The sequence below is a fragment of the Marmota marmota genome, unplaced genomic scaffold (assembly GCF_001458135.2).
Source record: "Marmota marmota marmota unplaced genomic scaffold, marMar, whole genome shotgun sequence".
NCBI classification, from domain to species: Eukaryota; Metazoa; Chordata; class Mammalia; order Rodentia; family Sciuridae; genus Marmota; species Marmota marmota.
This window is the reverse complement of record NW_025999863.1, coordinates 5,973,377-5,994,667: the sequence shown is the minus strand read 5'-3', so window position 1 is coordinate 5,994,667 and position 21,291 is coordinate 5,973,377. Positions and strand designations below refer to the sequence as shown.

The following is a 21,291-nucleotide window of genomic DNA, read 5'->3' as shown; positions in this document are numbered from 1 at the left end:
GCCCTCTAAACAGCTCTGATGTATGCTGAATTTTGAGAATGAGTACCTTAAAAAAAAAACCTTTCTGATAGTTACTGTGAACTCAGTGTTCACACATCTCCTCTACCGCTTCTCCATCTCCTCTTCTTCATTCATCCCTCCTTTTCCCTCCATGCCCTTTATTTAAATAAACTTTTATTGACCACCAACACCGCTTCATGCATCATCCCAAGTGCAGAGAATGAAGCCAAGAAAAATATATAGTTTCAATTCAGGATTTTTCTAAGCCATATAAAAAAGAATGGAATTTTGAAATCTGTCTTCTAAAGAAATGGTTCCATGGCTGTGGCTTGCTTCAGAATTGTCTCAGGAGTTTTTGGTTGTAGATGTCTCATTCCTTAATATCTTCTCCACTTACCCCTGAGGACCCTTAGGCAAGGTGAGGTTATATCATGGATGTTAGACCCACACTGGGTGCTTGGCTCAGACAGGGGCCAAGCCCCAATAGTCCAAATGCTGGGTGGACTCTGAATCAATCTCTGTAAATGCCTTTGGACAGTACAGAATGCTAGAATTCCTGCATGCTCAGTCAGGTCTAATAATTTTTCTTTGCAATTTTAACATTTTCTTCCTGATCAAATTCTCTAGTCTTTCCCTTGTCTTCAAAGTATGTCCATCTCTGGGGTGGATGGTACCCAGCCCTGTTACCTGAAGAAGACAGAAAATTCAGTCTCTATTCTTGAGCTCACTGAACTATTCCACAGCACTGAATGTCATTGTTTTGGGCCATTAATTCTAAGGGCAGAGAGGCTCCTTAATCTCTTAAATTCTCTATCTCATCCTAAGGGAATTCTCTTAAACTGATAGGTGACATATAAATTTTATACACACACACACACACACACACATACACACACACACACAAAAGGACTGAAAAGTGAAAATGGACATCTAAGAAGACAGATCAAAATATAATGATTTTATGATACTCAGAGAAAAGAACCTTATAAAATAAATATAATTATAAGAACATCAGGGTCCAACTAGGAGCTTACTACAGAGCCATGGTCTCTGTCCTCCGAGGGAGACAAAAAGATGCTATGACAGCATTTACCGTGTGGTGCAATCTTGGTCCTACACACTTTGAATGCCATCCAGATTTCATCACATGCTTTGTGAAGGGCAAAGTCATCAACTCTATGAGAAGCCTGAGGTTCTGTTTCTATGATAGGGACTGCACGTTGGATATGCTAATTAACTTGACGGTGGTCAGCATTTTGCAAAATATACAATGTGCACCTGATCATCACATTGTACACCATGAACACACACAAATTTTATTCAATTTTGCTCTATGAATGTGGGGAAAAAAACTGGGAATATTTCATGATGAGAAACACATAGAACAAAAGTACCCAGCACAGTGATCTCCACATGGGACTCTCATACTGATATCTTCTATTGGTTTCTCTTGACTGTCATAAACTATTGACCTTGGAAGTATCCATTTCTCAGAGAGAAACAATGTGTCTGGGAAGCTGAGAAAGGCAGAAAGCAAGGAAACAAAACTAGCACAAGAAACACAAATATCAGGGAGGTGCTTAATGGGTAAAATTCCCTCTGGCTTAATGGTCATTTAGAAAAATAGGGGGGAAACATGAGAGATTACGATATTTATTTGGCGTGGGCAAATGACAAAGTACATACAAATTAAAATCAAGTGACTTTGAGCAAAATAAATCAGACAGGGTATTAGTCAGGGTGTTCTAGTCAGGAATAGAACCAACTGGATATGGACATGTTTAATCATAAAGGGGATTTATCAGATTGGCTTACACAGAAGCGAGATAGTCCCACAGTGGCCATCTGCATGCTGGAGAGCCAGAGGGAAAAGCAGCTACTCAATCCAGGAAGCTCGAGCCTCAGATTAAGAGGGACCAATGACACAGGAGCAGGCTGAATCTCTGAGGATTCCTGGAGAAACTCGGGTGGGAGTCTGTGCTGGAAGAGTAAAGGAGCGGAGTCTGAGGTCCCCAAATGATGGAGCTTATATTCACGCAGCTTCCTCCTTCTTCCTTTTGTGTTCCATCTGGGCTTCCAGCCTACTGGACAGTGCTGCCCTCCTTCAGGACTGGTGTCCCCCCTGAGTTTGCCCGCCCACAGGTGGGTTGTTACTGCAAATGCTATTGGCACTCCCAGAAGTCCCTGAATCCTCGACGTTTCCCACGTGTCTCTCAATCCAATCAGGTAACAATTAAGATAAAACATCACACTCAGAGAAAAAGTGTCATGTTTTCTCTCATGTGGATAAAGTAGAGAGAAGAAAGGAATGTATCATGAAAGTAGAAGGGTGGCCGTTAAGGTAGAAGAAGGGTGTCACAGGGAGGGAGGAGGAGAGAGTGTGGGGAGGTGTTGGGAAAGAAAACTGATCAAACAGTGTTTTCATGTATGTCTGAATGAGCAACAAAGGAATCCACCATTCTGTATAATGGATATGCATCAATAAAATGAACTAAATCATAACTAAATTAAAATTTCTATTGTGTGCATATATGAATGTGAAATAATTATAGTGTAACAATTTTAAAAAATGAAAGTGAATTAATTAAATATATGAATCACACTTCCAAAGCATTAACTAAAGGAGCTACCATTACCTTGCTGGATTCAAGAAGAATGTGGTTCAGGACTTCACCTGGATATTGAAGATGAAAGATGGGTCCCCAGGAAATGAGGACAGACTGAATGAGGCAGTGGAACCCTGGTCAGGAAGGCTCCTCTGTGGGAGGAAGCCCAGGTGCTGCTTCCTGGCTGGGCAGGGATGCTGAATGAGGTGGTCCCACAGTCACTCCTAGAGTCTCTGTATCTCTGGAGATCAACATCCAGAGCTCCTCATTAAAATAGCTATTTTACAAGCAATCTGATCCCAAGAGTGCAGGTCCTTGAAGACCAACTCTGCAGGAGTAAGGGATTCAGGGTGGCTGGTTCCTGACCCCGTGGGGCCATGATTGCACCACTCAGTTCTCTGCCCTGTCTCTGCTCAGCTGCATTGCACGGGCCCTGATCATGCAAGACCAGGCATTTTTCCAGTCTTCCTTTTAAGTTACAAACAAAAGCATCTCTTTTATATTAATGATTTCAGAAAGCCTTATTAAATTTTAGGTATAAAGATATTCCCTTTGCATGTGAGTATGATGTATTTGTAAATATTAGATAAGATATTGTGTGAGTTAATTTGTAGCTGCTGTGATAAATAATTGAGATAAATCAAGATCAAAACAATAAAGATAAGGGCCAAATTTAAATAGAAAAGAAGGAAACAGTACAGAGGATCAATGTAATTAAGGGTTAGCTTTTTGAAAGATGGACAAGATTGATAAACTCTTAGGCAAACCAACCAAAAGAAAGAGAAGGAAGTCTCAAATTAATAAAATTAGAGATGAAAAAGGAGATATTACAACAGACAACACTGAAATCCAGAAGATCTGTAGGAACTATTTTGAAAACTTATATACCAAAATATTGGAAAAATCTGCCAAAAATGGATAAATTTCTAAACATATATGACCTACCAAATTAAATCAAGGAAATATTATTCTGAAAAGTCCAATAACAAGCAATTAGATTGAAGCAGTAATTAAAATAAAGTTCCATCATAGAAGAGCTGAAGACCGGATGGATTCACAGCTGAATTTTACAAGATCATTTAAAGAAAAATGAACACCAGCATTCCTGAAATTATTCCATAGAAATTAACACTACAAAGCCAGTATCATACTGATACCTAAACCAGAAGGAGTCATCAAAGAAAGAAACTATGAAACAATGTCCTTGATGAACATGAAAGAAACATACATGTCCATTTTAAAAATCAGTTCAGGATAGAGTAGCATAAAGTAGACCACTGTTAACAAACATAGATGCAAAAATCCTTAACAAAATATCTGAAAATCAAATTCAGAAGCACATCAATAAGATTATACATCATGATCAACACAATTTCCATCCAGGGATGCAGGAAGTTGGAAATCAATAAATGGAATACACCCCATGAATAGTATCAGGAAAAAAATATGTGATCATCTCAATAGGTGCAGAGAAACATTTAATGAAATTCAACACCCTCTTTCACCACTGGATAGATCTTCCAAACAAAAGATAAACAAAGAAACTATAGAACTCAATAATACAATCAATAATGTAGACTCAACTGACATATATAGAGTATATTATCCATCAACGAGGGAATACACTTTCTTCTCAGCAGCACATGGATCTTTCTCTAAAATAGACCATATCATATGCCACAAAGCAAATATTAGTAAATACAAAAAAGTACAGATACTATCCTGAATTCTATCAGACCACAACGGAATGAGATTAGAAATCAATACTAAAATTAAAAAATAAAGGCTACTCCAACACCTGGAGACTATAAATAATATGCTATTGAATGAACAATGGGTTGCAAAAGCTATCAAGGAGGAGATTAAAAATTCTTAGAGGTAAATGAGAACTCTGATAAAACATCAAAATCTCTGAGACACTATAAAGGCAGTTCTAAGAGGAAAGTTCATTGCATGGAGTTCATTCCTTCAAAGAAGAAAAAGTCAACAAATAAATGACCTAACATTACATCTCAAAGCCCTAGAAAGAGAAGAACAAATCAACCCCAAAAGCAGTAGGAGACAGGAAATAATTAAAATCAGAACTCAAATCAATGAAATTGAAACAAAAGAAACAATTGAAAAAATTGACAAAACAAAAATTTGATTCTTTGAGAAAATAAATAAAATTGTTAAGCATTAGCCAGGCTAACAAGAGAAGGAGAGAAAAAACTCAAATTACAACCATCTGTGATGAAAAGGGAAATATTGTGACAGACATTACAGAAACACAGAAGATAATTAGAAATTATTTTGAAAATTTGTACTCCAATAAAATGGATAATATTGAAGGCATCGACAAACTTCTAGAGGTATATAATATGCCCAAACTAAATCAGGATGATATAAGCAATTTGAACAGATCAATTTCAAGCAAGGAAATAGAGGATGCCATCAGAAGCCCACCAACCAAGAAAAGCCCAGGACCAGATGGATACACAACTGAGTTCTACGAGACTTTAAAAAAAAAAGAGCTAACACCAATACTTCTCACACTATTTCATGAAATAGAAAAAGAGTGAACACTTCCAAACACATTCTATGAGGCCAATATCACCCTGATTCCAAAACCAGACACATCATAGAAAGAAAACTTCAGGGGAATATCTCTAAGGAATATAGATGCAAAAGTTCTCAATAAAATTCTGGCAAATTGAATACAAAAACATATCAAAAAGATAGTGCATCATGATCAAGTAGGGTTCATCCCAGGAATGCAAGGTTGTTTTAACATATGGAAATCATTAAATGTAATTCATCAATCCAATAGACTCAAAGACAAAAATCATATGATCATCTCAACAGATGCAGAGAAAGCATTTGATAAAATACAGCATCCCTTTATGTTCAAAACGCTATATAAAAACTAGGTATAACAGGAATATACCTCAACATTGTAAAGGCTATCTATGCTAAGCCCCAGGCCAACATCATTCTAAAAAGAGAAAAATTGAAAGCATTCTCTCTTAAAACTGGAACAAGACAGAGATGCCCTCTGTCACCACTTCTATTTAAAATAGTTCTTGAAACTCTAGCCAGAGCAATCAGACAGATAAAAGAAATTAAAGAATATGGATAGGAAAAGAAGAACTCAAATTATCACTATTTGCAGACGATATGAGTCTATACCAAGAAGACCCAAAACATTCCACCAGAAATCTTCTAGAACTAATAAATGAATTCAGCAAAATAGCTGGATATAAAAATCAACATCCATAGAGCAAAGGCATTTCTGTACATCGGTGACAAATCCATTGAAAGAGAAACTAGAAAAATCACCCCATTTACAATAGCCTCCAAAAAAAAAAACCACTTAGGAATAAACTTAACAAAAGAGGTGAAAGACCTTTACGATGAAAACTACAACATGCTAAACAAAGAAATTAGGGAAGACCTTAGAAGATGAAAAGATCTACCTTGTTCTTGGATATGCGGAATTAATATTGTCAAAATGGCATACTACCAAAAACACTATACAGATTCAATGCAATCCCAATCAAAATCCCAATGACATTCCTTATAGAAATGAAAATGGCAATCATGAAATTCATCTGGAAAAATAAGAGACCCAGAATAGCCAAATCAATCCTTAGCAAGAAGAGTGAAGCAGGTGTCATTACTATTCCAGACCTTAAATTATGCTACAGAGCAATACTAATAAGAACAGCATGGTATTGGCACCAAAGTAGACCTGTAAACCAACGATACAGAATAGAGGACACAGAGTCTAACCCACATGACTACAGTTATATTATATTATACAAAGATGCCAAAAACATACTTTGAAGAAAAGATAGCTTCTTCAACAAATGGTGCTGGGAAAACTGAAAGTCCACATGTAACAAAATGAAATTAAATCTCTATCTCTCACCATGCACAAAACTCAACTCAAAGTGGATCAAAGACGTAGGAATTAAACCAGAGACCTTGCGTCTAATGGAAGAAAAAGTAGGCTTAAATCTGTATGATGTTGGATTAGGCCCCAAACTTTTTAACAAGACTCCTATAGTGCAAGAATTAAAACCAAGAATCATTAAATGGGATGGATTCAAATTAAAAAGCTTCTTCTCAACAAAAGAAATCATCAGTGAGGTGAATAGAGAGCCTACAGAATGGGAGTAAATCTTTACCACAAGCACATCAGATACAGCACTAATCTCTAGGATATATAAAGCACTCACAAACCTTAACACCAAAAAATCAAATAACCCAATCAATGAATGAGTCAAGGAACTGAACAGACACTTCTCAGAAGAGGATATACAATCAATCAACAAACATATGAAAAAATGTTCAACTTCTCTAGCAATTAGAGAAATGAAAATCAAAACTACTTTAAGATTTCATCTCACTCCTGTCAGAATGGCAGCTTTCAAGAATACAAATAACAATAAGTGTTAACAAGGATGTGGGGGGAAAGGCACACTCATACATTGCTAGTGGGACTGCAAATTGGTGCAGCCAATATGGAAAGCAGTATGGAGATTCCTTGGTAAACTTGGAATGGAACCACCATTTGACCCAGCTATCTCATTCCTTGGTCTGTATCCAAAGGACTTAAAAACAGCATACTACAGGGACACAGCCATAGTGATGTTTATAGCAGCACAATTCACAATAATTAAATTATGGAACCAACCTAGATGCCCTTCAGCAGATGAATGAGTAGGAAAACTTTGGTATATATATATACACATTGGAACATTCTCAGCATTAAAACAGAATAAAATCATGGCATTTGCAGATAAATGGATGAATTAGAGAATATAATACTAAGTAAAGCAAGCCAATCCCAAAAAACCAAAGGCCGAATGTTTTCTTTGATATGAGGATGCTGACTCATAATGGCAATGGGTGTGGAGCATGGGAGAAACTTTAGATAGGGCAAAGGGGAGGGAGGGGAAAGGAGGTAGTGCAGGGATAGAAATGATGGTGGGATGAGTTAGACATCATTACCCTAAGAACATGTATGAAGACACAAAGTGTACAATCAGTGACTTGAAAACTTGTGCTCTATATGTGTAATATGAAATGAATTGCATTCTTCCATCATGTATAACAAATTAGAATAAATAAATAATTTAATTAAAAAATTTAACACCTTGCTGATAAAAAGCTGGAAAAAAATAGGAAAAGAAGGGATTCACCTCAACATAACAAAGGCTGATATAACAAACCCAAACCCAGCATCATATTAAATGCAGAAGAACTACAAACATTTCCTCTAAAATCAGGAAGAAAACCAATGTCCAATCTCACTACACCTACTCAATACAGTACTTGAAATTTTATCCAGACAAGAAAAAGACATAAAATGTACACAAATAGGACAGGAAGAAGTCAAATTATCCCTATTTATAGTGGTCGTCCTATACTTAAAAGACACTAAAAAATCCAACAGAATATCTGATAAACAAATTTGGCAAAGGAGCAGGACACAATATTTATATTGGAAATTAATTGTTTTCCTACCCCAAATCAATAAACCCATTTAGAAAGAAACAAGGGAAAGAATCACACTCAAGATGACCTTAACGCAGCACTAAAAAATGACAAAATCATAGAATTTGCAGGGAAATGGATGGCACTAGAGCAGATTATGCTTAGTGAAGCTAGCCAATCCCTAAAAAACAAATACCAAATGTCTTCTTTGATACAATGAGAGTAACTAAGAACAGAGCAGGGAGGAAGAGCAGGAAGAAAAGATTAACATTAAACAGATACATGAGGTGGGATGGAAAGGGAGAGAAAGGGAAATTGCATGGTAATGGAGGGAGACCCTCATTGTTATACAAAATTACATATAAGAGGTTGTGAGGGGAATGGGAAAATAAACAAGGAGAGAAATGAATTACAGTGGATGGGGTAGTGAGAGAAGATGGGAGGGGAGGGAGGGGGGATAGTAGAGGATAGGAAAGGTAGCAGAATACAACAGTTACTAATAGGGCATTATGTAAAAATGTGGATGTGTAACCGATGTGATTCTGCAATCTGTATTTGGGGTAAAATTGGGAGTTCATAACCAACTTGAATCTATTGTATGAAATATGATATGTCAATAGCTTTATAATGTTTTGAACAACCAATAAAAAAATAAATTAAAAAAAATACCTAGGAATAAAACTAGCCAAAGAGGGTAAAGACCTCTACAAGAAAAATTACAGAACACTAGAAAAAGAGATTAAAGAGGTCACAAGAAGATGTTTCAGTAGGCAAAATTAATATTCTCAAAATGCCATACTACCAAAAGCAAACTACAGATTCAATGTAATCCCAGCAAAATGCCAAGAGCCTTCTACAGAGAATTAGGAAATCAATTCTAAAATTAATAAAATGAATTAAAGACCCAGAATAGCCAAAGCAATTCTGACCAATGAGACCAATGCTGAAGTACCACAATACCCAACCTTGAATTGTACTACAGAGAGATAGTAATACAAACAGCATGGTACAGGCACAGAAACAGACATGCAGACCAACGGAAAACCATAGAAGGCAAGGAGATAAACCAACACATATACAGTTATCTGATCCTTGACAAAGGTGTCAAAAACATACATGGGTGAAAGACAGCTTTTTAAACAAATGGTGGTGGGGAGGATGGATAATTGTATATAGAAGAGTAAACCCAGCTCCTGTCTCTCAATCAGCACAAAATTCAACTTAAAATAGATCAAAGCAATTAGACCAGAATTTTTACAACTGCTAGAGGAAAACACAGGGGAAATACACCAGCGCATGTTGGCTGTATCTCTAGCTTTTTGAGGAGCCTCCTGCTGGTCCCCATAATGACTGTATTAGTTCACATTCTCTTCAACAGGATACAAGTCTTCTTTCTTCATGTCCTCACCAACACTTCCTATCTCTTTTTTTTTCACAATTTTCATTCTCCCTGTAGCATCCGATTGTGGGTTTTATTTACATTTTCCCAAAAGCTAATGATATTGAGCATAGGTTGCACATTTTTAAACTCAAACAGGGGAATTAAAGGAAACATAAAATAAGCAAACATTTGGAAAGAACTGACAAAAATAATAACAACTTGCTATTGTGTCTTAAACCAACTATTCGGATAAAAAAAAAAAATTCCCAACACCAGTTTCCAGGCTGCTTGTACACCTATGGGAGTCGGTAGAAAAGGAATATTGCAAAGATAGATAGAAGGACACTTGGCAAATATGTCTAAATAGTTCAAAAGCTGTTGGACTTGCAGGAATTAAAACATTTAATCAGTACAAAAGGCTCAGGTAGCAGCTCATGCTTGGTAAGGGTGATGTCACCAAGTGAATGTAAGGTCATCACACTATGGGGTGGAGGAGATGAACTTGAATTTGAAAAATTCTATATCCCTCTAACTCACATGAGGAAAGCTAGACCCTCATGGCTAATCAGTTACTCTCAGAGATACAACTAATCATCATTTTCACCAGGACATAAGGAAGCACATACTCAGTGTCATTCACAATAGCAGAAACAGCTACCCAAATTTTATCCACATCAGAAAGACTATTTTTGGTTGTAAGCACATATCATGTAAACTCAGAGAGCACTGGAAATAAAATACAGGTGCTGAACCTTGAAACATGGACTCTCAGAAACGCAATGATGGAAATAACAACCAAGATGTAGAATCAATTCATCACCCTTGCCTTTTTCTTCTATGGTACTAGGAATTGAAACTGAGGGTGCTCTGTCACAGAACTACATCCTCAGCCCTTTTTAAAAATGTTTATTGTTAGTGAGCTGCTTCCTCCAACTCAGTCCCACCTCCCAGTAATCCTCAACTATGATTCCTCTGGCTATTGGACCAATCAATGCACAGATGAGGTCAGAGCCCTTATGATCCATTATTATCTAAAAGTCCCATCTCTATACATGGCTGCATTGGGGACCAGCCTTTCAATGCCTGAGTTTTGGGTATGCATAATATCAAAGAAATGGGGTTCAACAAAACCCAATGTTCCTGTATGCTCCCTTTTTCTTCCCCCAAACCTAGACAAGATAAAGAAACAAGAGAGCAAGAGTGGGATTGAATGTCCAGTCACATTCTATCTTGAAGGACACTGGGTTTCTCTTATGCACACTGGGAACAAGAGGAAGTGAGTATTATTTGGAGAAGCTGCTTTCTTGCATGTAAACAGGGACATTTGCTCCTCGGAGTACTGGTCACTCAATAAACTAAATGCTAGTGATATTGCTGCTTCTGTACTAACAGTGGGGACCTGGGTGGAACTTGGGCCACTGTGGAAATGAAATGTGTCACTTGTCCAGCAGCTGCTTCTTCAGAATCTCCCAATGAGGGAGAGGAGGTGCTGCTTGGTAAGCACTGTAAGGCACAGAGGTGCTTCTGGTTCAGTCTGCTAATACTGAACTCCTCTTTGCGCAGTCATTGATCTCTTGTAAGCTTTCCTTCATAGATCATGTGTCTCCCATGCCACCTCCATGCACTGTCTTTGGCCTTTCTTCAATCTACCCCACTGACCTGGCACAACTGGGTTGTAGACAAGACATTTGAAATACAAACCTTATATTCTACCTCTTGTCCCCAAATGTTCATGACCAATTCACAATGTAAAATGCATTCACTCTATCTCCCAGAGTCCCCATAGATTTCAGAGTTCCAACATTGCTTAAAAAAAATAAAAAAAGTCCAAATCCAAAGTCTCCTTCAAGACACCATGTGGCTTTTGTCATCAGCTTGAGGAGTAGCTACCTTGGATCACAGCTGCAGTGGACTTGAGTGCCTGGGCAGCTCAAGTGCATGGGAAAATGAATCCTGAATGGAAAACTTGTTAGGTGACCCTGTGTGAACAGGCTGCTGCCAATCTCCTCTTACAGCAAAAATTTCAAGTGAGTTTTATTTTTGTATTCTTGAGCCTGAGATGAGCAGTGTATGGTCGATTCTGAGATTCTCTGAAAACATCTTGCCTATTGTCAGGATGCAAAGTACTTAACTTCTCTGTAGTGGCAGTAATGTCTTCAGCAGCATCACATTCCTGAGCCCCAATTTTATACGTGCTTTTGGGTCCAAACACAATTTTCAAACCTTTTTGTTCTCTTTAATTCCTGCTTCTAATGTTAAACTTGACTAAAGCACCCAACAATACTCATGCAACTGCCTGAATCCTGTGATGTCTTGTCATTTCCTCCTTCAGCTTAATTAGTCCAACACTTTTAAATTTAGCCTCATGTGTCCTCAAGTCTCAGGACATAAACAAAATGTAGACAAGTTCTTTGACAGAATGTAACATAAATGGACTTCAGTCCATTTCCCTTTAGAATCCTCATTTCCATCTGAAACACTGTGAGCATATTCTTCACTGTTCACATTTCTAATGAGACTCTCATCTTCTGAGATCCCACAGAATTTCCTATTAAACTCTGCTCACTACATTCTACATCTTCTCTATCCTGCACCTCCAACATTTTACAAACTCTTTTCACGAGTTCCAAAAGCTTGTGTACAACAGGGTCAGGTATAGTCACAGCAATGACCCCAATATCTGTGTTAGTCAGATTGTTATTGTTGTGGACAAAATACCTGACATGAACTAGTTTGACAAGTAAAGGTTGATTTGGCCTCACAGTTTCGGGGGTTCCGTACATAGTCAGCTGGCTCCAAAGCAAACATTTCATGCTGGAAGGGCCTGAAAGAGGAAAACGGCTCAGTTTGTGGCATCCAGGCAGCAGGGAGGGCAGAGAGAGAATAATCCCTCCCAGGGAATGCCAATAGTGACTCACTTCCTCCAACTATATCCTGCTTCCCAGTAATCCATCCAGCTATTAATAAATTAATCTGTCAAATAGAGTATCCACTAATGAGGTCAAAGTCCTCATTTACCAACCATTGCCTAAAAGTGCCACCTCTGAACCGTGCTGAGGCAGGAGGATTTCAACACAGGAGGTTTAGAGGGGGACATTCCAAATCCAAACCAAGCACCTCCTCTACCACACGCTCATTCTATGATACACAGAGTTGCTATGGGCACAAAACAATAGCCAAAACAACCATGAAACAAACACAAAAACCATGAGCAAAAATAAACCTTTCCTTGTTTCAATGATCTACCTCATGTTTTTTTTTACAGCAACAGAAATATGACTAAAAGAAATTTAGAAAATATTTATAAATATGCTATTTATACACACACATAAATGACATAGTCACAGCTAAAATGGAGCCAAGATTCCTAAAAGCATTAATTAAATAGAGATGACTTTAATTTTGACCTAAAAGGAGACCTTGAATTCATTAGAGGAATGCCCCATGTTAGGTGGGCACGGTCTGCAAGATGGAGTTGAGCAGACACAGTGGAGAGGATTGAGTGGTGTGAACATGGCCTCGGGGGTCAAGAGTCAGCCATCCTGGAACCCTCACTTCCGCAAAGTTGGTCTTTAAGGACATTCACTCTTGGGATCAGGATGCTTAGTAAAATATGTGGTCTAATGAGGAACTTTGGATATTGAGCCCCAGGGATACAGAGACTAGAAGTCAGCCTGGGACCACCTCACTCAACCTCCCTGCCCCAGTCAGGAGGCAACAGCTGAGCTCTTCCCAGTAACTCTTCCTAACTAGGATTCCATTGACTCCTTCAGTCTGCCTGTGTTTACTGAGGACCCATCTTCCATCTTTAATATCCAGGTGAGATGTTGAACCACATTCTTCTTGAAGCCAGTCATGTAACTAAAGTCCTTTAATTAATATTTTGAAAATGTTATTCATGTATCTATCTTATCTGATAATTTTTAAATTTTTTTTAAATATTTTTTTTAGTTGTAGATAGAATACCTTTATTTTGTTTATTTATTTTTATGTGGTGCTGAGGATGGAACCTAATGACCCACACGTGCGAGGCAAGTGCTCTACCACTGAGCCACAGCCCCAGACCTGTCTGATAAATTTCAATTCATATGTATTTCATCGTATGTTCATACTAAATGAATATTGGTATCAATCAGGTTTCCTTGATATTTTTTTCTACCTGACCATCACTCCCAGAGGTAGTTTTAGTACTTTAAATGCTTCCCTAATATTTGCATTTATGAGGCTAGGGATGGTCCCTTTCTTCAACTTCCCTGACACATGGCCCATTTCTGATGAATGAATAGTGCCCCTTGTTCATGACTTTCCATAAAGAACCCAACAGAAAATGTCAGTATGAGAGTCTGATAAGTGAAGCCCTGCTCCAGGCACTTTGTTCTACCCATTTCTCACCTTGAAACATCTCCCAAAGTTTTTTCCAGTTTCATTTAAGCATAATTGAATCAAATTTGCATATATTCAAGGTATACAAAGTGATGTTTGGAGATATATCTATATATATCTATATATATCTATATATATCTATATATATCTATATATATCTATATATATCTATATATATCTATATATAGATATATATATAGTAGTGGCCACGGTCAAGTTAATTAACAAATCCACCACATAGTTTGCCTTGTACAAATACAACATCCAGGCTTCTCATAGAGTTGTTGATTTTCCCCTTCACAAGCATGTGAGGGAGTCTTGATTACCTTCACAGTGTGTGAGACCAATGTGACACCCAATGGTAAATGCTGTATAGCATCTTCCCCTTTCAAACAGGAATGATTGCCCTGTAGGCATGCTCATAGTTGGACCCTGATTAACTTCTAAGTATGTTTATCTTATAACATTTTCTTTTCTGAATATCACACTTTCATCTGTTTTTTAGATGTCCATTTTATGTATTTTCACAGATTTTTGAAAAAAAATGATATGCCACTTATCAACTTAAGAGAAGAACTCCCTTAAGATGAGACAGAGAATCCCATGATGAGTTTCCTGAATTCCTTAGAATTAACTGCTAACAGAGATGGTTTATGATACTATGGGGTAGTTTTATGAGCTTCAACTATGCGGGCACCGTTTTCTAATCTTCCCTCAGATTCACATGGATGAATGTCATCTGCCTGCTACCATTAATGTCATGAGTAGAGACTGACGTATTTTTAAGGCAAGAGAAAGACTAGGGGTTTTGGTCAGGAAGGAAACATTAAAGTTGCATAGGAAAACGATGAGGTCTGAGTCATCATTTAAGAGTTTAAGTTCTGTACTCTACAGAGGCATGAAGAGGACTTAGTCGAGAATCAATGCGGTAGTCTGAGCCCAAGCCAGTCTTTTTTTTTTTTCTTTTTTTTTAAATTTTTTATTGTTGGCTGTTCAAAACATTACATAGTTCTTGATATATCATATTTCACACTTTGATTCAAGTGGGTTATGAGCTCCCATTTTTACCCCATATACAGATTGCAGAATCACATCAGTTCCACATCCATTGATTTACATATTGCCATACTCGTGTCTGTTGTGTTCTGCTGCCTTTCCTATCCTCTACTATCCCCCCTCCCCTCCCCTCCCCTCCCCTCTTCTCTCTCTGCCCCCTCTACTGACATTCATTTGTCCCCCTTGTATTATTTTTCCCCTTCCCCTCACTTCCTCTTGTATGTACTTTTGTATAACTCTGAGGGTCTCCTTCCATTCCAAGCCAGTCTTGGTCTCTGTGGATCTCACATTCAAGCTGTAAACTCACCTGACCGTAGTGTCCTCGTGGATTAGTGAGGACGATACTAACTAACACATGTGTAATGTGACAAGACCTACAGACAGTCTGAAGCAAGCCAAAGGGAACAAATGCTATAGAAAATAATTCAAAATTTCATTCTGGCCTTTTAAAAATATCTTTGAATAATTTTGATTGAAAAGTTATGCCTTGTCTTTTGTTTCATTCTCAGCATTTTGCACATTAAAGAGGGTTGGCAGACAATCAAATTTACTTTAATAAAGAGAGTGGAGGGAAAAGAGGAATGATTGAAAAGGGATGGAGGAAGAAAACAGCAGAGGAAAATATCATAAAATTCACTTGAGTACACAGTACCCATGATTTGGGTTTATTTATTTATTTATTTATTTTACTTTTTAAGGAAGTGGTTCTTAAAATGCATCATACATTGCCTGGATGGTGCATGACTCTGATCCCAGTGGATTGGGAGGCTGAGGCAGGAGGATTGCAAGTTTAAAGCCAGCCTCAACAACTTAGAGGGGCCCTAAGCAACTTAGTAAGACTCAGTCTCTAAATAAAAAATAAAAACAGCTTCAGATGTGGCTCCATGGCTAAGCTTTCTGGGTTTAACCCCTGGTACCAAAATTTTTTTTAAAAAAATCATCATACATCAAAGACATTCAGAGGGCTTGTTGAATCATAGACTGCAGGTCCTCTACCTCCAATTAAAGAATTTGTTTCTCTTACAAAACAAATGCTAGAGGATAAAAATAATTCAGCATGTGTGAATCTAATAATTCCCCCAAATTATCTATGCTCTGATGGCTACTCCTCTCTGAAAGAAGATCCACGTTCTACAGGGAGTTCCCATAAGAAAACCCAAAGCTAAAGCTCTTTTATGTTGTTGTCTTCTGAGCACAAATTGTTGCTTTCTGTGCATTTATACAAGCCCACACATCTTCGGTTCTACCCTCGTTATTTTTGTTTCTTTCAATCATATGCCACCTACCGCCATACAGAGATAAATTCACTAAGGATGTGACAGACTTCGTAATTTTGTGTGTATATATTTTGAAAGCATACAATAGTTCTGAAACAGAAGAGTCATCTCTATTTATTACATTCTCATCACTCTTCACCAGGTGTGAGAAAGTTAATTCCCAATAAAAACTAGGGTGAATAAATGTGTACAGGGAAGAAGGTAAGGAAGGAGAGAGAAAAGGGAAGGATTTCTGAATTCATTTAGATTTTCATTTAAAAGAGAGAAGCTTGGGCAGCAATCCTCAAACATTAGCACGTGAGGGAGTCTGTTAAATCATGCATTGCTGTTCCTCATCCCCAGAGCTCATTCTCTGTAGTCCTGCTGTGGGGTCCACATATCAGCATTTCTAACAAGTCTCTAGGTCATGCTGTTGCTGCATGAGCCCAGGAATCAGAACTTTACCTGTCATGTCACCCATATTTTGCTTTAGATTCATTGTTAGCATGGAACCAAGAAACCAAACAGCTGTTTCAGAATTCCTCCTCCTGGGACTGACAAAGGACCCAGCACTGCGGCCCCTCATCTTCAGCCTGTTCCTGGCCATGTACCTGGTCACCATCCTGGGGAACCTGCTCATCATCCTGACTGTGAACTCTGATCTTCACCTCCACAGCCCCATGTACTTCCTTCTGTCCAACCTGTCCTTTACTGATATCTGCTTGAGCACAAGCACCATCCCCAAGATGCTGGTGAACATCCAAGCACAGAATCCGAGCATCTCCTACACAGGCTGCCTCTCCCAGGTCTTCTTTGTCTTGGGTTTTCTTGTCTTAGAGAATTGTCTCCTCACAGCAATGGCCTATGACCGCTATGTGGCCATTTGTCACCCCCTGATGTACACCATCATCATGAATCCTTCTCTCTGTGTGATGCTGGTTCTGATCTCTCTCTTCATCAGCACTGTGGATGCCCTGCTGCACACACTGATGGTGCTGCGTCTATCCTTCTGCACAGACCTGGAGATCCCCCACTTCTTCTGTGAACTTGCTCAGGTCATCAAGCCTGCCTGTTCTGACACCCTCATCAATAACATTTTGATTTATTTTTTCTCTATTATTTTGGCTGGTAGTTCTCTGTTTGGAATCATTTTCTCGTATGCTCAAATTGTCTCTTCTCTGTTGAGAATGCCTTCAGCTGGCAGAAAATATAAAGCCTTTTCCACCTGTGGCTCTCATCTCTTAGTGGTCTCCTTGTTCTATGGCACAGGTTTTGGTGTGTATTTTAGCTCTGCAGTGACTGAGTCATCCAGGAATACTGCTGTGGCTTCCATGATGTACACTGTGGTCCCTCAAATGCTGAACCCCTTTATCTACAGCCTGAGAAACAGGGATATGAGGGAAGCTTTGAGGAAAAAATTAAGTAGACTAACATTCTTCAGGTGATTTTCATCAGATTTAAGCCAGATTTCCAAAGTGCATCCAGTGAACATTTAGGACTCTCATGCAAAACTTTTTAATGTTGTATTCATGAGGAAAACCATTTTTTTCTGTGGAGAAAGATGTTCATTTTAGAGGAGATATTAGGTGTTTTTTTTAAAAAAAAAAAAAAAAAGCAGTGAAAGAGAAAACAAGCAGGTAGGATTAAAGATCATTACTTCCCAACAAACAGAAAAGGCTTCTCAGAGCCATCTCTCCAGGTGTGGAAATGAAATCGCACAGGAGAATGTGAGAGCGTGTCATTGGTGCAAGAGGTGAGGCACATGAAGAGTGTTCAGCACCACCATCGGTGGACAGCTCCCTGCCATCCCTGTGGTCTCTTCCAGAGCAGAGCTTCCTCCCCTGGTGACCACAGAGCACCTTCAGGGGTGTCGCCTGAGGACCATGTTCATACTGATCTCACTCAAGAACTGTTGAGCTTGAATCTTTGTGGAGATGTCTAAAGTAGTGATTCATAAATAAGCCCTTTGTGAGGTTCTGAGGCTCTCAAGTGTGGGAAGACCGGTATTAATGTTTCCAGAACAAAAGAGAACGCATTCCTATGTGCCTCAATTAACATACCATCAATTATACACTTAGTGTATAAAACTTACCTGCAGGCTTAATTGTGTTGTAATGTAATAAAAATGTACAAGGGCTAGGGTTATAGCTCAGTTGGTAGAGTGCTTGCCTAGCACACACAAGGCCCTGGTTCAATCCCCAGCACCACCAAAACAAAAAACAAAACAAAACAAAAAACCATACAGAAAATCAGGTTAAAAATAAAGATAGAATATGTGTAACGAATCCTGCAGTTCCATCTTCCTCTCTCCTCTTCCAGGAAATAGCTCCACTGAAATTTATATTTATTATTTTCAATATTTTTTGATTTCCCTGAATCCTTTGAAATGGATAGTCATGGGTCATGTGTGCCAACACACTGGCTTTTTCACGGGATTCAGCTGCATGATTTTGTCACCTTTATTAGGTAAGCAAGCAAAATTCATTAAACAAATTCATTAAATAAATTGTGTCATTTTGAACTTGTTAAATTCTTTAATGTCTTTTAAAATATTTTTATTAGTACATGATACTTACACATGATATCAGGGTTTATTTTGACATAACCACACATGTATGGATCAAGATTTGCAACATTTCAGTTCCCAGTACTTCCGCCTCCTCTCCTTTCCTCCTTCCCCTCTACTCTTCTGGTCCGTCTTGTATTTCTTGATTGTTTCAAAATTAGTTCTTTGAAGATATACATAAATGTGGAACTCCCTGTGGTATAGTTATATGTGTACAGAGCATAATTTGATCAATTTTATTCTGCAGTTCCCTCCCTTTCCCATCCCTCCTCCTGCCTCCTGAATTCTCTTTCTCTACTCCACTGATCTCTCTTATATTTTCATGTAACTGCCCACCACACTTTTCTCCTTATTTTGCTGTAGCTTTCACATATGAGAGAAAACATTTGACCCTTGACTTTCTGGGTCTCACTTATTTCATTTATCCTGATGTTTCCCTCTTCTATAATTTATCAGCAAATGCCGTTACTTCCTTTTCATGGCTTAGATACCATTGTGTATATATACAAAATTTTATTCTCTATTAATCTGTGGACAGACAATTGGCCTGATTCCATAATTTGGCTATTGTGAATTGCACATTTATAAGCACTGATGTGTCTATATCATGATATTATGTTGATTTTAGTTTTTTTGGATAAATACTGTGGGTTACAACAGCTGGGTCATATGGCAGTTCCATTCCTAGCCTTTCAAGAATTCCTATATTGCTTTCCAAATTGGTTGAACTAATTTGCAGTCTCACCAACAATATATGAGTGTACTTTTCCCTCCATATTCTCACGAGTATTTTTTATTATTTAAATTCTTGATGATTGCCATTCTAACTGAGTTTTGAGAATTATATTGATTAGAGGTGATGAGAGTGGCCATCCTTGTCTTAGTCCTGATTTTAAAGAAAATACTTAGTGACTCAGTGAGATCTGTCTCTAAATAAAATATAAAATAGGGCTGGGGATGTGGCTCAGTGGTCAAGTGCCCCTGAGTTCAATCCCCAGTATAAACAAACAAACAAAGAAACCTCAATTGAATGTATTGCCAGTGGGCTAGATCAAGTGAAAGAAAGAATATCAGGTATTGAAGAAAAGGTAGATGATCTATGACTTCAGACAGTATTGAACATAGAAAAGAAACTTTGATAAAATGATATGTGGATCTCTGGGAAAACATTAGAAGACCAAATGCCTGAATCATAGGATTAGATGAGGGATTTGAGTTACATGCTAATGGCATAGATACTCAGTGAGAAAATAGAAAATTTTCTAAATCCTGGACATGATGAAAAATCTTGAAGAAATTGATTAATTTTTGGACATGTATGACCTACCAGATGGAACAAAGAGGACAGAAAAGCATAAATAGGGGTATAACATATAATGAGCTTGAACCAGTAATATAATGTTTCCCCACCAAGAAAAGCCCAAGACTGGACAGACTCACTGTAGAATTTCTCCAGATTTTAAAGGAAGAGCTAATATCAATGCTTCACTATTCCATAAAATAGAAAGAAAATGAAGTTTAGAGTCTGGCTAAGGGTCCTGTCTCTTCCTACAAGTTGGTGCCTTGAATGTGGCATCCTACAGAAGACACCAATGTGTTCTCACATGGAAACACAGCACATGAAGACAAACCCCCCTGAAAGCCCTTTGTATGGCATCATTGATCTTTTGATGAGGGCAGACCTCTCTTGGCCTAAGCACCTCTAAGGTCCCCAGTTCTCAAAACTACTACAATGACATTTGCATTTCAATATGACCTTTGAAAGGTCGAATCACCAAATGACTAATTAGTACCTAATCATCCCATCAGTATGATTTACAGGCTCACCCAGATTGTCAAGGATAAGCTACCCCTCCTCAAAGATAATTTACCTATGTATGCAACAGTTACCCTTCTGTCATTTAAGCTAATGGCACAAGTGAGAGAATTTGAACTCAGACATCCCATTTTGAGTGCCATAATTCAATTCATGAAAGAGATGTCATCTGATTGACTAAATGGAAATGTTATTATCAACTGACCCAGTGAAGGACGCTCAGGTTTCTCTTCCTGGGAACCACCTGAATTGTGACACCTGAATCTGCTACAACTACCTGGTGTCCCTGGAAGCGAAAGTCCTAGGAAGACCTACATTATGGTAGACTGAATGACACTCTGCTCCCTATTCAGGTACTTGCCCTAACTCTGAGATTCTCATAATGAGGTTATCATGTGGCCAGTTCTCCTTGGTTTTCACCAATCACCAGTCTCTTCAGTATAAACTCTCTATAGTGTTTGAGCACATTAGAGTCAGGCTTCCTTTTTATTGGAACCTGGAGTGTCCTCATTGACAAAGTTCAAATATCTTAATTAGCTCAGTATGACAGATGCTAATATTACCCCCAGAAGAATATGACCAACTAGTGACTGGTCCCAATAATTATTAAATTTTGTACAAAATGTGGCTCCCATTCTGCCCTTTGAGCCTATCCTGGGGTTCAATGGATGAGACCCAAGACCTGCAATGAGGACAGAAGCCAGCCTCCAGATATGACAACAGCCTCTTTGGCCTTCTTCTGACCT

At 38.3% G+C, this 21,291-nt stretch overlaps 1 protein-coding gene across 1 annotated transcript; it reads left to right on the top strand.

Annotated features, from left to right (window-relative positions):
- Nucleotides 1-16,648: 16,648 nt before the first annotated feature.
- Nucleotides 16,649-17,608, top strand: LOC107157491 (olfactory receptor 7G2-like). The gene has a single exon (XM_015503866.2). It carries the CDS (start codon nucleotides 16,670-16,672, stop codon nucleotides 17,606-17,608), a length of 939 nt encoding a protein of 312 aa, XP_015359352.1. The 5' UTR covers nucleotides 16,649-16,669.
- Nucleotides 17,609-21,291: the final 3,683 nt, after the last annotated feature.